This window comes from Natator depressus, chromosome 7 (assembly GCF_965152275.1).
Source record: "Natator depressus isolate rNatDep1 chromosome 7, rNatDep2.hap1, whole genome shotgun sequence".
Lineage (NCBI taxonomy): Eukaryota > Metazoa > Chordata > Testudines > Cheloniidae > Natator > Natator depressus.
The window spans coordinates 63,593,879-63,611,619 of record NC_134240.1 but is presented as its reverse complement, the minus strand read 5'-3'; the positions used below and the strand labels follow the sequence as shown (position 1 = coordinate 63,611,619).

The 17,741-nt window shown below is 40.0% G+C and overlaps 1 protein-coding gene across 10 annotated transcripts in view; it reads left to right on the top strand.

Moving 5' to 3' along the window:
* Nucleotides 1–17,741, top strand: part of KCNMA1 (potassium calcium-activated channel subfamily M alpha 1) — an 844,585-nt gene that overhangs the window by 692,045 nt on the left and 134,799 nt on the right. For 6 of the 10 annotated variants that reach the window (XM_074958656.1, XM_074958655.1, XM_074958652.1 and 3 more), the window contains exon 17: nt 11,447–11,533. In XM_074958656.1, the coding sequence (XP_074814757.1) occupies nt 11,447–11,533 (87 nt within the window). Of the gene's footprint in view, nt 1–3,026; nt 3,039–11,446; nt 11,534–17,741 lie in introns of all 10 variants that reach the window. The other 4 variants (XM_074958654.1, XM_074958653.1, XM_074958650.1 and 1 more) reach the window with 1 other exon arrangement.

The window sequence follows — 17,741 nt, the reverse complement described above, 5'->3', positions numbered from 1 at the left end:
TACAGCCCCGACGCTGCTTTGGGATCTCAACCTGGTTCTTAACCATCTCATGAAACAGCCCTTTGAGCCACTGGCTATGTGCTCACTATTACATCTGTCTATGGAGTTGGCCTTTTTGGTGGCCATCACTTCTGCTTGAAGGTTTGCAGAGATGGGGGCTTTAATTGCAGGCCCTCCGTTTACTGTGTTCTCCAGGGGGAAGCTATCGTTAGGACTCCATCCAAAGTTTTACCTAAGGTTTCTGCTGAGTTTCACATTAACCAAACTAGTCACCTTTTGTTTTGTTTTGTTTTTTCCCGAAGCCACATTGGCCTACCCAGGAGTCTATCTTCCATACATTAGATGTTAAGAGGGCATTAGCCTTTCACTTCAACAGAACTACGCCATTCAAGAAGACCCATAGACTCTTTGTTTCTATTGCAGATGGGTCAAGGGGGAGCCTCTGTTTCCACTCATTGACTTTCTATATGGATTTCTATATGCATTATTGCCTCTTATTGTTTTGCTGAGGTTCTGCCTCCCCTACAAGAGACTGTGTGTTCTACTAGATCATAGTCTATGTTGGCAGCCCACTCAAAGACATTCCAGTTGCTGAAATCTGCAAGGCTGCAATGTGGTCATTGGTGCATATGTTTTCTGCCCATTGTGTCTTGGTTCACACTGCAAGATCAGATGCTGCAGTAGGTCATGCAATTCCTTCTTCACCGATGGACTCTGTTCCAAAACTCCCACCTCCTTAAGGGGTTACTGCTAGGGCAGGGGTGGCCAACCTGAGCCTGAGAAGGAGCCAGAATTTACCAATGTACATTGCCAAAGTGCCACAGTAATACGTCAGCAGCCCCCCATCAGCTCCCACCCCCTTCCCCGCTTCCAGCACTTCTCACCCACCGGCAGCCCTGCTGATTTTAGTGCCTCCCCCTCCCTCCCACTCCCTCCCCACACCTCCCGATCAGCTGTTTCATTGCGTGCAGGAGGCTCTGGGAGGGAGGGGAAAGGAGCGAGGGCACGGCAGGCTCAGGGGAAGGGGTGGAGTGGGGGCAGGGCCTGTAGCAGAGCCGGAGTTGAGCAGTGAGCACCCCCGGCACATTGGAAAGTTGGCGCCTATAGCTCCAGCCCTGGAGTCAATGCCTATACAAGGAGCCGCATATTAACTTCTGAAGAGCTGCATGTGGCTCCGGAGCCATAGGTTGGCCACCCTTGTGCTAGGGAGTCACCTGAAGTGGAGCACTCACAGGCATGCTACTTGAAGGAGAAGAAGAATTTACACAGCTTGTGTAGTAACACGAGTTCTTTGAGATTTGTGTCCCTGTGGCTGCTCCACTACCCACCCTCCCTCCCCTCTGCTTCGGAGCTACCTCTGTGGGACTTTGTGGTAGAGAAGGAAATGAGGGCAGTTCACTCATGCGGCCTTATATAGCCTCGTTACAGGGTACAAGGATGTGCGGGGCTCATATGCAGGCCAAACGGGTACTGCTACCAAAAATCTCTGCTTAAAGGTGCACGGGCGCATGCACACCTGAAGTGGAGCACACACAGGGACCCATGTCAAAGAATTACTCACTCTGTGCAGTGACTGGAAGCTCTCTTTGTGTACTAGTCCGGCACAACAAACCAGATGACAACATTTTTTTCCCTGATTTCCATTATTATTTTTAATAATACATGTTATTTATCTGTTTTTATAAGCAAATTATATACCTGTTCCTATGGTTGCACAGAAAAACTCCCTTTGAAGTCAGTGATAGTTTTCCTGTGCAAGAACCATAGGATGGGACATACTACTGTACGCAGTTTTAAGAGACACATAGTGAAATCCTGGCCCCACTGTAATCAACAGCAAAGCTCCCATTGACTTCAGTACAGCCACAGTTTCAGCCATAGTGTAAACATCCATTTCCCTAAGCAATCATTTGCTGTGTACATATTTCATGATCCTTTTTTACCTTTGTTTCTTATTTTTTCACACTGAAATTTAAAGATGTATTTTATTTCATGAAGAATATGATTAAATTCTCTTTTTTAAATGAAGATCTTTAAAAAGGCTTTTCTTAAAAAAAAAAAAAAAAAAGAAACCCAATAGTTTATGCAAATCCAACTATAAATAATACAGCCATATACACATGGTGAATATAAAATATAATTTATGAAACAAAAATGGTGAAACTATATAGACCGTATTTTATGCTTCTTACAAATTCTTCATAATAAATCTAATGCATAATTATATTTTACCTTATGGAATTTGAAAAGTCACATAAAAACTGAACCTAACTGTAATATATTAAGAGATTGCTCAATTTAAAAATTTGATCCTGATTTGAAATCCACTACCATAGATCCATGCACCTGTGCAGAATCTTACTTAAGTAAATGGAATTCCCTAGAGGTGCACTCTAGCTGATTCCACTGTCAGATCAAAATCTGAGTTAGCTGCTAGTGTATTTGAAATAACGTATTCTACTTTTGGGCTAATAATCCTGGATACGTTTGGTGTTAACATGCTTGAGAAACACTTCTTTAGATTTACTGTTGTTTCTATGATGTAGTCCCAAAGTTTATTTCTGAAATACTATTTCTTAAACCAGTTGCAGAAAAGCATCATCTCATGTGTTAAAAAAAATTAGTCCAAAGGGGCATGTAGAGAATCTGTCTGAGATCATGACAGAAAAAAAGTTATTGAATATTCAGAAACCACATCAGTGCAAATTGCAAAGACACACAGAGAATCCCCATCCTAATCTCTCAATGCCATTTGGATTCCCCCCCCCTTTTTTTTCTTCCTGCAAGAGTAAGCAAGAATGAAGGCCTAACCAACATTCTTCCCTCATGCACCCTATGTTTTACTCCTCTGTTAAATAGTCTCTTTGTCTCTCCATTTATTTGTCCTCATTCTCAGCAGAAAAACCTTTTTTTAATGTTATGGTCATTGAAGAATTTTCAATAAAGGGTTTTTTTGCTTTTGTTTTCTTGTCAGTTGATTTCTTATCGAAGTGTTTGATTTGCAATTTTTTTCTTGTCGTTTGCAGAAGCCGAAAGCGGTATGCCCTCTTCGTTACCTTTCCTTCCAACCTCAACCCTACCTTCACTCCTTCTAACTTCAGGACTAATTCCTTGCCAAGAACTCAGGAAGATAACACCTTTGTCTATCTTTCTCTCTATATATGTACATATATATATATATATATTCATGTGTCTATGTGTGTGTGTATATATATATATATGCATATTTATATATGAGCCCCCAATTTCAAAGAGGAGAGAAATAGAATCATTTTGTTTCTTTATTGGTTCTTGTGACTCATGCACTAACTTCTTTGCAGGAATTATAAAATTAAATATAAGCATTAGACTTTTATTTTGTCGTGGAACCATTGATGTATCCAATTATTACATTTGGAAATCAAACTCGGTCTGCTGTTCACCGTCCTTTTTTTCTCTTTTTGTTAATTTGTTTTGTATTGTGACATGTCCTCTGTGTCTACCAGTCTGTGTGCTGCCATTTTATCTCCATATTTACAACCTTATTAATAGCCTCTCTTCCCACAGAGTCTTTCTGTAAAATACAAGTTTTTACAATACAATACTTTGTGCTCTTGTAGTTTTGCCTCCCATTAACAATGACCAAATGCCTGATTTTTTTGCATTGCTGATCCAGATTAATTCTAATACAGTACTCATTAAAGTTACCGTACTGTTCCAGTGAAGTACCTAGAGGTAGTTTATGCTGTATGTTCCTATTCATTTTATTACATGAGCTTTTATTGAAACAACTCAAATGAAAGAGTTTGCTTGTTTTTTCTTTGTGTTGGCATGTTTTGCATATTCTTTTAATAACCACATTACAGGCCTCATCTTTAGCCTACATTCCATTTTGTTGTTTTTGGTTTGAAAGAAATAAACAGGGCGGGTCCTACCACATCTCTATTTTTTAACAACTTATCACAGTCTGACTCTTTGTGGTGTTCTTTGGAGAGTTCTCATTGTCAAGACATATTTCAGTTTCCTACTTAATCACATGCTCCAACCTTAATTTCCACATTTGTTCTGTTGTGTGTGTTCTGTGTGTTGTGCTTATTTTCTTTATAGTCTTACACTACTGGGCTTTTTGAGTCGATGTGTGAAAAGAGAGGTGGCTTCCTGTCAGTTTGGCATATTGATATGATCCAACTGCAGAGAAGTTACTGCAACACAGCATCTTCAAGGATCTGCAGTTGTTGCACCTCTACTTGGTTTCTTGCTTTTGAGTGTATTTACCTTGTGGTGAAGGCATGCTGATTCTGGCATGTTGAGCAGTGTGAAAAAGTGTGGTACGAAGTGCAGCTGCTTGCTCCCAGAATAAAATGCATTATGCTGCTGAATTCATTTATTTCCATTGTATTCCTAGTTGATTCACATCTTAAACCAAAAACACTAATTGAACTATTTTACAGTGTATTAATTTCAGTGCAATTATTGAACTCGTTAGTGCTAGCACATCCCTGGTAAAGTACCTTATGCACGCATGGCACACTTAGTAGTCATTAAGAACTTAATTCCTGGGAGCAACATTTTGTGATTCTGTTTGCTTCTAGTAGCTAAGCTTTCATATACTGTAGCATGTAATGTTGCAATGTGTCTTTTGCCTTGTATCCTTTTTAGTGTCATAATAGAATTTTCTATGTATAGCTATATGGAATTTGTACTCATGTCAGTCATAGAGCCCAGAAGAAAGAAGCAATGCCTATGAGTTACAAGCGGTGTGCAGCTGGTATTCACACAGATCCCACACGCTGGTTTGTGCACCTACCCTCACACGTGCTTTCAAAATATATTCTGAAAAGCCATAATGGTTCAAATTAAATCTATAATTTATAGTTGTTTTCATGACATGGCACAATTAAGGAGGCCATTGCACTAATATTGTGCATTTCATCTGGGCACAGCATGAACCAGTATAAAATGGTAGCTGTGTTTATATGTGTGATAGCTATAGTCAATAACATCCCATTATCTCGTTTCAGTTAATATGAGTATTATAATATGACTATTATAATATGTGACTGATGAATGTATTAGAGTTACTATTTTAGTTGCATGGGGAATGGTACAGTACATCTACCACAAGGTTTAAACCAGAGTTGTCATGGCCTTTTGTCATTGATTTAGTTCAAAGTTTGCCATTTTTGCTTCATTGAGTTAAAAAATGGACCCGTATTTTTAGACTGGGATCAATGGCAGTTTTCTGAAAAATATGAAGAGGAATATCGCTGGGTCAGAACAGGTCCCTTGGCATGGATCTCCACAAGTGTTGTGTTATTTATTTATGTGTACATATTACATGTTACACTGTGAGGTTAGATATTAGCAATTAGGGATTAAATTTTCAGAAGTGCATAAGTCACTTAGAAGAATAAATCCCATTTTCCAAAGCTTCTAAGTTACTTAGTGCTTTTGCAAATTTATCCTAATGAAAGTAAAACATAAAGTGCTAATAACACTGTAGAATGAGACATAGACATACCAATACACCTCCATCCTGACCTACATCATCCCTTTGTCTTCCAGTCTTGGGGCTCCACACAAGGTTCCTGTAAAGGTGCCTTGCCTTGATCTGCTGTCTTCTCTGCTATTTCCATCCTGGTTTCCATCTTCCAATGCATCTTAAACTAATTCCTGTCCTGTGTTATCCCTGGTAATGGAGTTTGAGGTCTTTCCTGAACAAATCTGACAGTCACACCAGACTTGGAGGTAGCTTTGTGATATGGAACCATTGCCCAGTCTAGGGTCCCAAACTTGTGTTCATTTGTGATCTGAGCAGAGGCTTCACTTGGGCAAAAGGCCAACAAATGAATGCACTATGACACATTCTTTTTCATAAATTCATTTTCAATAACTATATGCAAACTAATATATAGAACTCAATAGAAATGCAGACAACAAATCTTATGGTTCACTTTTTCTATGAGTGAGACTGAAGATAGCTGGACAGTATGGGAAGATAGAAAAAGTTTTCTCTTCCTTCTCAAATGTGTGAAAGAGGGTTTTTTAATATATTCTAATAGCATAACAAAAAATTATCTCATAGTAAGCTTTCTACCAAGTCAAGTAATTGAAAGAAAGTATTCTCACCAAAAAGTGGCTGGTCACTTTTTCACAATGATAATTTGTAAACTGAAATTCAGGCCATCCCATGCCCGGTGTAGACATCAGACAATGTGACAGTAGTAAAGATGAGCACCCCAAGAAAGTCTCACAGATAGTTATAAAAGCAGTACTAGATTTTGATACCTGTAGAGAAGGCATTTATACAAGAAACAATATCATGCAAACATATTGTATTTAATATTTTATGGAAATCACTGTATTGATACACTGTGTAACCAGTCCTATCCACGTAAAGTGAGAGGTAATATATGCATGGCTCATGGTCTGTTACTGTGACTGTGAGCTATTAGGATATTTTCTGGTGAGTTTCTACTTAGATACTGGCAGTGGATGGTTTGTACATTTAAAACACCAAAACAGAAACTATGTGGTTCTCAATATAACACCCTGAAGCTACTCTCGGATATCTCCTTCTCATGTAGGTACTTGTGGACCACAACCAAGTCATGTCTTAACCTTCTCTTGGAAAAACTAAATAGACTGAACAGTACACAGTATTCCAGTAATATTCTCACTACCCTATCCATTTCCCTCCTTGATAGTCTCCTTCTTGTACATCCAAGGATTGTTCTAGCCCTCTTAACTACTGCATCACACTGGGAGTTCCTGTCCACTTGTTACCTGCCATGACTCTAAATCCTTTAGAGAGTCACTGCATTCAAGGATATGCTTCCTCATCTTGTAAATGTGACCTACATTCTCTGTTGCTAGATTAATGACCTTGCATCTGGCTGTATTAAAATGCAGGTTATTCAAATGAACCCACTTTACCAAGTGACCCAGATTATATTAGAGCAAAAGTTTTCAAACTATGGTCTGTGGGCCACAGAGAAATTGCTTGTGGTCCATGGAGAATTGACTGGTCACATGGTACTGCCTCCTTCTCCCTATTTTCGACTGCTAAATTTCATTAAACCGCACCTAAAAATATATTAAATATTTTTCTAATATTTGTTTTCTATGTAAAGATCCAACAACAGCTGCCACATGACCCACACATTTATGAATGGTAGGGCAGGTTGTCCACGAGAGAATCTTTGTATTGAGATGTAGTCCATGTTGTGAAAAAAATTGAGATTCCCTATGCCAGAGGAATATACTCCTGAAAGTGAGGTCTGCCAAAGAAGCTACATATCAGAAGTGTTCTAGCTAGCTGCTTCTTCATTAGAGCCGAAGCTAACCTAACCTGGAAATATAATAAAATAGGGAAATTCGATTCTCTCTTTAAAAGTTCAAAATTATATAACGTTCCTTGTCTGATTTAATAGGTTGGTATTAGATTAAAAAATGATCAAATGACTTTGCGATATCAGTGTATATTTGGAAAAATCAGGAGATGTTCATTTTTCATAGCATTGTTCCAGTGCATGGCATACAATGCATTTCATAGTTTGTTCCATTCACTGGTATTCATTCTGTGTAAAAGACTAGGGATACCTAAGGGAGATGTTGAGACTAGATGAAGTTCTGGTAGAAGTCTTCCTCTTCTAGAGCCCCAAGATTACTATACCACACCATCTTCTCCTCTGTTGAGACGCAAAGTAATTCAAAAAGTTGGTATTATCATGGGCTTGTTATTCAGATACATGTCGCTGTGGTGATGATTAAGTTATTGTGAAGTTCCCAGGTTCTTTTTTTCCCAAGTCTCTCAAAAATCTTTTACCCCTTACCTACTTAAATCAATCCTTAGCATCACTAGCCTGAGCTATGTTTTGATAGCTTTTTGAAGATAGCAGTCCCATCAGAAGTACCTTCTGTTAGTTGCTTTTATAAGCCATGCAAACTGGGTAGAACTTGCTTGTGAGTAGCTGATGCTTGTATTGCCTGTATGTCAGAGTGTGAGAATAAAATCAAATCTGCATGAGCCTCTGCTGTTATTTATTGTTAATAATACTGATAAGACAGATTTCTTCTTATTCCCATCACATACACAGTCACAAATCCTTATTTTGTGGTTATGACCTAGTGCAGTACAAGATCTTCTGTCAGATATGAAATCAATTTGTGTGAGTTAGTATTACACATATATATTAAAGGTGAAACTGGCCACCTAAAGTTAAGTTTGCCTGGAACTTCCTGTTAGAAGACCCTGTTTTCAGGTGCTTGTCACCTTGATAAATTTTTACTGTTTGGGAGAAAATTTTCTATACTGGGTGTCTGCCTCAGGCTGATCAATTTCCAAGAATGAGATTAAGGAAAAATATGTTCTTTTGCTCATTAAAAACATTTTTACAGCCATTTCATCTAGCATCGCCATGCTTTGGAACAAGGGCTTGATATTTGTTATAGGGTTTACTAATGTGTCAGGGGTATACCTTTCACTCTTTCTTTGAAAAAACACACAGATTTATTAACATTTGAAAAATCCATTTGCACATGGTCAGTACAGATTTGTTACCATTTGGCAGTTGAATTCTGAGATTATTCCATCTGCACTGAGCGTGCTCCATCCCAGGACTGTCAGGGCTATGTAGGACTTTCCCTGAATTGCTTCTTTTGGCTTCTGTGGCTTCTTTGACACTGGATACCAGTATTGAGGGCAGGCAAAATGTCACTCTTGTGTTCTTATTGCCTCCCCTTCCCCTCTCCCACTGCTGGCATCCTGGCAGTATGGAGGAGTAAGCAACCTGACTCAAATGCAGAGGGGCCAAGAACTTGATGTTGCAGGGAGGAGAGTCGTTTAGGATAAGGAACCTCGGGTGGGAAGGCTGGGAGTGGGGAAGAACGAGTGGGGCTGGCTGGGCAAGCAGACTGTGACTGAGATGAAGAGTGTGGGAGTTGGAGACTGGGACCGGCTAGGATGAGGAGTTAAGGGCAAAACTAAGACGAGCTGTGAGGAAGAGATAGGACAGGGACAGGCTTGAGAGGGTGGGCAGAATGGGTCAGGTTTGGGTGGGACAGGAGAAGAAAGGTCTGTGACCACAAGGGAACGCTCCCCTCCAGAATCTGGAATAGAACCCATGATTCCTGAGTCTCAACATTTTTTGTGTTAGCAAATATCTGTGAAACCCAGCCACTGGCAAAATGTGTGTCTCATCCACCTCTAGTGGATGACAACTTACGTTTGCTGTCAGTTTCTCTGTTAGCTTGAGTAGCAGAGGTCTGTGCAGTAGTTCTAAAGGTTCCAGCCATGCAGGTGTCAATATGATTCCATGTGATGGAATTTCTGATTTTTTCAGTTTGCCTTTTTAAAACCTAGAAAATTGTATTAACCCCTCGGACCTCCCAAGTTAAAAAAAACATTGAAGTTGCTAAGTCAAACTCTCAGCAATGAGGAAATGTCAGATTTAAGGTTGCTTGTGCATCTTTAATTCAGTCCCCTTGTGCATATGTATTATGATACGGTCTTTAATTACCTACTTTTTTCAGGACCTCTTGCCTCTTTCATTGCAGAGGGTGGACTGTATTTTAGCAACAAATTGGGGTTGTGTAGTGATGGAGGCTATTGTCTGTAGGATCCGAGCCTCGTTTGTTGCAGAAGTAGGAGCTGTGTCGTTAATGAGGCAACAGCAACTTTGTACGTATAAAGTGCTATAAAATGCTAAGTACTCTGAAAAATCAGGCTGTTTAGGAAGTACTCAGATACTATAGTGCTGAAAAACCCATGAGCCAATGAATAACTCTGTATATAGAGCAGGGTTTCCTGCACAGGGCCACAGGTCGAGCAATAAGGATAAAACAAACTATTGAATAGCTTTTTGTTCACTGAGCATCATCCATCCTATGCAGTGAATGAGGGAGATGTCCTGAGCTACAAATAATATATGATCGTGACAATGAGGACTGTATCATAAAACATATGCACAAGGGGCTGAATTAAGGTTGCACAGGCAGCCTTAAATCTGACATTACCTAACTTCTAAATGCTGATTTTGCAAGCTTAATATTCTTGTCACATAGGACTTTTAACGTGTAGAGATATATGTGTGTGTGTATAAGTATATGTGCAGATGCACCCGCACAAGTACATACACATTCAGTATATAAAATACAGTATATGAAAATGTTCTGCATTTGACGAAAACATTCTATACTTACCAGCATTATCCAACTCAACAATTTATCAGTAACTAAGAGTATCTAAACATTTGATCCTATATTTTTCCCCAAATAATAAGGCTACAGATCTTTAGCATTGCATGTACTTGCAATGTTAGCACCTTATGTCCATTCATATATACATCCTATCTCTTGCTACTTTGGCATCTTTCCTAAAAGTCAGTGTCTGATAAGCCTGAAAACATCATAGTTTCTTTTAGTCCTTGTGTACTGTAAGTCTTGCAGATGTACTCTTATTACTCTTTAACTTACAAAGATTAAACTTGACTGAAAAACAAAAAAAAAGTTAAACATTTGACAAGCTTTAGTAAGTGTTTTGTCAAGTTAAGAGCTTAGTTATATTACACTTCAAAGTAAAACAAGATGAAGAATAATTATGGCTACCTGGTACCTTATAATATTGCCTGAACCAAAAATACTCTGGTGCTAAATCTTTGACAATACAGCAGATATGTTACACATAAGCAGAGATCAACACACACCATGTTAACTTACAATTTCCTCCATCAAACTGACTTGCAGTCACTCTGTTAGGGTGGCTGGATTATTTTGTTTTCTTCCAGGGGCTGCATAGCAATGGTTTTTTAAAAATGTTATATTAATTTTATGTTTTCCTCAGTAATAATGACTGGTTGTCTTGTACCATTCCCCTTGAGTGTATGTGTGTATTTATTATATTACATATAATAATATAATATATACAGAGAGGGGTCCCATTATTTCTCATTTCAAAAGAAATTGGCACAAAGATGTTTAAAATGGTTTAATTTGACAAATGACTCTTTGTACTGGTATCAAGTGGTGGTTTCCTTGGAGGATCTCTTCCCTTTTCACCATATCATGAACTTTTCCATCAGCCTGAATAATAGTGCAAGAAAGCTAAACTGCTCCGCTTCACATATGGTTTTTCTGAGATGCTTTTTTTGGTTTGTTTTGGTAAAAGATGCTAATTATTTGATGGCTAGAACAGTAGTGACTTAAGAGCTGAAATGGTGATATGATTTTAAGGGAAGATACATGGTAGTTACAAATTTAAGTTCTGTAATGATACCCATTGTTGATGTTTAAGCGGTGATCTGATTGGAAATGTCAAAGAAGAAAATGACTTCAAATTTCCTTATAGCCTTTCCTCACTAGTGGGTCCCCTAGAATAAAACAAAAATAGAGCATTTTGGAGCACTCAATTAAAAGTGATATAAACTCATAGCTTTGTCTTTTTGTTTGTTTGTGTTTTATTGAGCAGTATATTAATCAATCCTGGAAACCATGTCAAGATTCAAGAAGGTACTTTAGGATTCTTCATTGCAAGTGATGCCAAAGAAGTGAAAAGGTAATTTGTTTATTGCATCTCTTTAATTAAAAAATGCAGCCTCTTCCTTGTTTTATTCTTTACATTTAGAGCTTCGCCCCAACTCCCATAGAAGTGAGCAAAAGGATTCACATTTCTTCAGTGGGGGTTGAATTGGACCAAATTCTGCCTTCAGTATGTACATCCCTCTCTTTTTGGACTCTTTCCCATGGCGAAAAAACTTTAACTGAAATAAAATGACATCATAATTTTGCAGAACCTATGAAAAAGAACCAAAGAGAGAAAAGTTAAGTTAGCGGGGTTTTTAACCTCAAAAAACCCACTTTGGCTATGGGCCAGTTTATCTACTGTTGTAACGTAATTGACCCTAATGGAGTTATTTGAGCAGATAATGGGGTCCCTAGTTTTGGCCTAAGATTTAGGTGTTCAGAGAAATTCTTTTATATAGGGTCAGTTTCATCAACCTCAACAGATATTTGTTGTGGGCAAACTCAGCAGTGTTCATTCAGCATTACATTGATGGTATGACATCCTCTTGTTACTATTCTTGATCAGAACTATATACTATGTAGGCACATAATAATGAATCAAACTAAAACAGACCAGTACTTCCCATCCAATGTGGGCTACTTTACCTGTTTAGCAGACTAAGAACTTGGCTGTATCAGTGAGATTAGGGTTTGGATTAATTCAAGCTACAGTTATACAAGAAAACTGTGGTCTCATGCCTAGCAGCCACCAAGGGTTGTCATTATTAGACCCCAGTGCACACCCAGTGTCTCATGATTATGAAGTCTTTAGAAAGATAAGGCGATGCCAGAAAATAATTTCTAAGATAAAGAAATAACTTTTAAAAACATTTGGAAGATAAATACATTTTTAAAAAGCTAAAAGAGTAATTTGTTGCCTGGTCATCCCTCCAAAATGAAAAAGAAGACACTCCAATGTGCAAGAAATAGAGTTGGCTGCAATTATTATTTTTTAAATCATGTTGAACTTGAGATCAAGAATCAGATTGTTATCTCAGAACGAGCCACCTTCTCCCTCCATAACCATTCCATCTTTTAGGCCATAAAGACTTTCTTCCAAGGTGCAGCTGTGCCCATCCAAACAGTAGGAAGCTGTCTCCCAGAACCATCATCCCCTCTTCAGCCATATTGTGTTAGTCAATCCACAAGGGCAGGTCCCATATCTGTAAACAGTACAGAGGTCTAACCACCTCCTCCTCCTCCTGCTTTTACCACAGATTCCTGGGTTCTTGCAGATATACCTGCTCTGATTCTGGCTCATAGATATCAGGCCAGTGAGCACCTGTTAAACTCCAGGGCCCCTTCCATCCAGCTGCAACATGTCAGAATTATTATAAACATTCCAACCTCCAGCTGCCTGCAAACAAAAACCCAGTTCTGCCAAATGATACCTGTGGGTTCCATCAATGTCAAATGGCACAGAAGTGATGCACTGAGAGAGGTGAAAATCACCCCTTAACTAAGCCTACTCTGCCGAAGAAGGAACATTCTTTTCCAACTCCAAAGCTAGCAGTCTCTGCAAGCCAGGGAATACCACCTACCCCCAGCAAAGTGACCCTACCTGCTCCTTCCCAAATAAACATTCCCCAACAGCCAAGCCAACCACCGAGGGAGAAGGGGCACCTCCTCTGGTCTCCCTCCCCTTGTAGCTGGCCTCTAATGGAATGTCTCCTAATTTGCACAGGTGCCAGTGAGCGTAGAATTAGGCCCTTTGTGTCTCCTTCCTGATCTGTAAAATGGACAGAATAATACTGAGGTATCTCAAAGGGATGACATGCAGATTGTTCAGTGCTATACTAGTGCTGCATATCCCAAGAGCTAAATTATTGAGTTAAGCCCCAGCCCTGCAAGAGGCACATGACTCCAACAGATGCTCACAGTTTCCTCATCTCCCTTACACCAATTTTAGACTGAGGTAAGCATATCGACGTCAGTCTTGTTACCCCTCAAAAGGGCACTACGTGCATTCTTGCCGGTGTAACGTGGTGGCCTGCCCTTGGGCTGGAGAGCCTGGGGCTAAGCCATGCCTGATCACACCTGAGGGGAATCAAGCAGTCCCAGGCTAAAAGATAGCAGGAAGCTGCAGTAGGAGGGGGCTGAGAGAATAACTGAGCCTGACATTAAGCAGAAGAAAGCTGTCCGGACAGTGGTCCTGGGAGACACCATGCCCAAGAAGCAGGGCGGAGTCTGACAGACAGACCCTTTGGGAGCAAGGGGCTGTCCCAAGCTGAAACTGGGATAAAGACAAGTATGAGTTGTTCTGTTTTTCAAAGACTTAGCGTTATTTTGGCCTGCTGGGTGAGCGATGGACTGGGGCTGCAGCCTGTGTGTACTTAGAAGTCTAAATAAGTGAGACCCCTTTTGGGGATTGTTTGAACTTTTGAACTGGAAGAGTTCTTAAAGGGTCCTGAAGAGGTGGAAACACAGGCAGGGTGCTGCTGAGCAATCTCTGGCCCAAAGAGAGAGACAGGAGGTAGCTGCCCTTGCTACAGCTGGGCCCTGCTGTTTCTCATCTCCGGCACCACCTTTGTGAAAGCTATTGCTGTGGGCAGGAGCTCCAGCAGCCTGTGAGCCTAGCAGGAAGTTCTTGTTCTCTCTCTTGTCTCTCTCCCTTTCCATGTGCACAAGGCTATTCACATGGTAGCACCAAGACACTAACCTGTGTATTTACAAAGTGTTTCTCCATGCAGTTCCCCATTGAAATTAATGGAGACCACACCAAGAGAAACCTGGCATGGTATTTTTGAAATGACAGAAGTTGAATAGTGAAGATATATTTAGAGTAAATTTACTCAGCGCTTTTAAATCAATTTCCATCCATGACAACAGCAAGTTGAAGCAGAAGCTCTGACTTGCCTTTTCCAGAAGTGTTTGGCCAGAAGTATACATGGTTGCTGCCTCTCTTCACATATTCCCTAGCCATTCTGTACAAAGCAGATCTTGATCAGATGTGCTTCAGCTAATGCAGCCATTTATGAATATTGTCAATTTCACCTTTGTAACTTGATGAATCAGAGTCAGAAAAAATGTTCCAAAATTCAGAGAAACTTAATCCCCCTCCGTGAATTATCTGCCTTTGTTTTCAAACAAGTGGTGGATGGTTTAATGGGATCTGAATGGCAATAAAAAAGATTCTAGGAGAGTAAAAAACAGGATTTTTACCTAAATACAATAAAACAAAAGTAAACATATGTGTTATACTTGTAGCTCAAATTAAATGTTTTTGTTTATGTTTTATGTGCTTTTAGAGATGCTGGCAAGTCTTTTAGGTTAGAACTATACCATATTGCAATGCATATTTAACACTGTTTATGCACCATAATTTGTAGTAGAGTAATTTTGTATATTGCTAAAACTATGATTTTTTATGTTTTTTTAAATAATAGGTACATATTACACACCTTTATGTTAAGGATTTATTGAAGAGAATAGCTGTATATAAAATGTTGAGTGCTAATAATGTGTCATAGATACAATATGAGTGATGTCTTTATCATTCTTTATCCACTTACATTTTATTATGCAGTATGGAAATCCATTTGTTTTTTAATTCTTTAATCAATATGGTAATTTCATTTTTAAAAGCGTCTGCGTCACCTATTCTTGGTCTTGCACCTAGGGTATGCTTGCACTGCAATCTGCGGTGTGACTGGAGCATGGGTAGACATACCTAAGTTAGCTTTCCTCATGCTAGCACAGCTAAAAATAGCAGTATAGGGGCGGTGGGCTTCAGTGCAGCCTAGCAACATGGGTCCCTGGCATGCTTATACAGCCCCGGGTAAGGCTCATACCTCGGTATCTACATTGCTGTTTTTAGCCATCCAGTGTGGGTATGTCTATCCAAACATCAATCACACCTCGTATTGCAGTGTAGACATACCCAGAGAGTATCATGCGTAGCAAATACTAGGGCCCTAATTCTGCATTGGGATCTGGCAGTGTGGCTCCCACACCTGTGCAGTGTTCGTCTAAACTTGTAGGGTTTTGGGGAAGGGTCTGTGATAAAAGATCCTGCTTCAGAAGTTGGATCTAGAGCTAGACTAAGTGTCTGAAGGGGGAACTGCAAAAACTGGAGAGGAAATTTTGGCCAACAGAAAGAGTAGGAAAATCCAACAGTTAGGAGAGGGGTGACTCCCTGGAGTCCACATGGTCCATAGAAGAGTAGAGACTGCCACTCCTGAGTCCCAGTCCTATCTCTGACAGTGACTGGCTTGAATAGATTATTTAGCTAATCCACATAGCGTGTTTACAGCTCAAGTCTCCTGACGGTTAGTGCCATACTGACCTGCTTCCTGGCAGGTCACTTAAACTCCCTGGACCAAATTCAGATATTTGAAGTAAATTAGTTTCAATTGTTTTGTGTAGATTAAATTCACAATTGTTTGAATTAGACCCTCTTATACTAGCTTGAATCCATGTATCTTCCCATTAAACTAATTACACCAGCTGTATACATGGGAAAAGGAGTCTACAGACATGTGTGCACGACAAGTTAAGTGGGGAGCCAGGAGCCCAGACTGCCGCCTGGCTTGGAGCGGGGAGCCTGGGCAGTAGCCTGTCTCAGAGCCAGAAGTGGGAACACTAACTCTGTAGTGTAGACCAGGCCTACATGGATATCAAGCAGCAAGAAGAATGTATAAGTTTAAGTAGAGAGGGGACTACTTGTAGCTCTGATATAACGTGCAAAATATTTTTGTGATTAAAATTTAAAAGCCCACTGAACTTTTACTCAATACTCAAAATGAACAAAACAGTTTCATTTCTCTTTCACTGTATTTTTATCTCCGCTTCGTCTGTGCTTGGGGTTCCAATCTAAAGCATTTAAATGTTCTCAACAGACTTCTAGCCAGGCTGTTAGCAGGAAGTAGCAGATGTGGCTTTCTGACAAGGCTTCCTGCCCAGTTTTGTAGACACAAGAGGTTTGGATGGTCTACAGAGAAGTATCGAGATATTGAGGCTGATATCTGAACCACATCTTTAGATACTGTCAGGTTCCCCATTCCTAATTAAAAACACCAGCCATAGGTCAAACTTGGAAAATATCCATTGACTCCACGTAGCCTGGCAGTTAAATCACAAGCCTGAGAGCTTGGACACATGTGACAAACTGGCTCTTTGACCTTGGACAAGTCTCTTGATTTCTCTAGGCTCCAGTTCCCCCTTTTGTACAGAGGGGATCATAACACCCACCTTAGGTAATGCTCTGTGACGGAGCACAGGAAAACACCCAGAAATAACTCTGCAGGCCTTGTCACCCCTGCACGTAGTGCTAGTCACTCCCTCTTTACTTGTGCTTCTGGGATCTGGAAGATGGATTATGTTTTTTCCTTACACCAGGAAAGTACCATGCTCCCTGTGCCCTCTCCCTTTCTATAACATTCCTGCACAGTGTGAAACATTCATAAACCCTTGATATTTTTGTCTAAATGAATTAATAGCCCTTTCATTTACACTGGAACCAAGAATATATTCATCCATGTCCCTGTGTATTTGTTGCTTATTTTTCTTTCCAGTACCCAAGGACTGTAGGTTCTTCTGTTCCCATGGCCTCTTCTATTTCTGGAACCTTCAAGCCACCTCAAGTGCAGGAGCAGTATTACCTGCAAGACCTATGGTGTGGCCTCAAGTCACCCCTCATTTCCATCAGCCTGAATTTGTAGAGAGGAGTCTGGGTCAGAGGAGGCAGGCGATGAGGGAAGTTTGGCAGATGCTGAAGTGCAGGATGGCCCAGTTGTCATGCCAGCAAAAATATGTGTATATTATAGCAGCCCAGACTGGCTCAGTTAGAGGCTAGCTGTGTGATCTTCATGAAATAGACATGTGTCACAGCAATCGTGTGTGACATACTGACTTGACAGGCTTGTGAAATCTCCTGTGGGCAGTTTGATGTACGTTTGTTAAAACATAATTTTATGTTAATGATATGTAAAGTTTTATTGCACACTTACCCTTCGTCACGTATCCTACATTCTGCACACTTCACCTAGCAGTCAGCTCTTTGCTACGCAGTAACAGGCCATGTATAAAAGCCTGAATAGACAGAGAGTTAGGTAGGTCATCTTGTGAATTACGTATTTTTGTTTGCTTAGGGATTTTTGCTGAGGGTTTATAATGCAGTCAAAACTAGTGTGATTCTTCTCTAATTGAATCCTGATGGCAAATGAAAAGAAGTCTGAATCAAGAGGACAGTAGTCCCCATG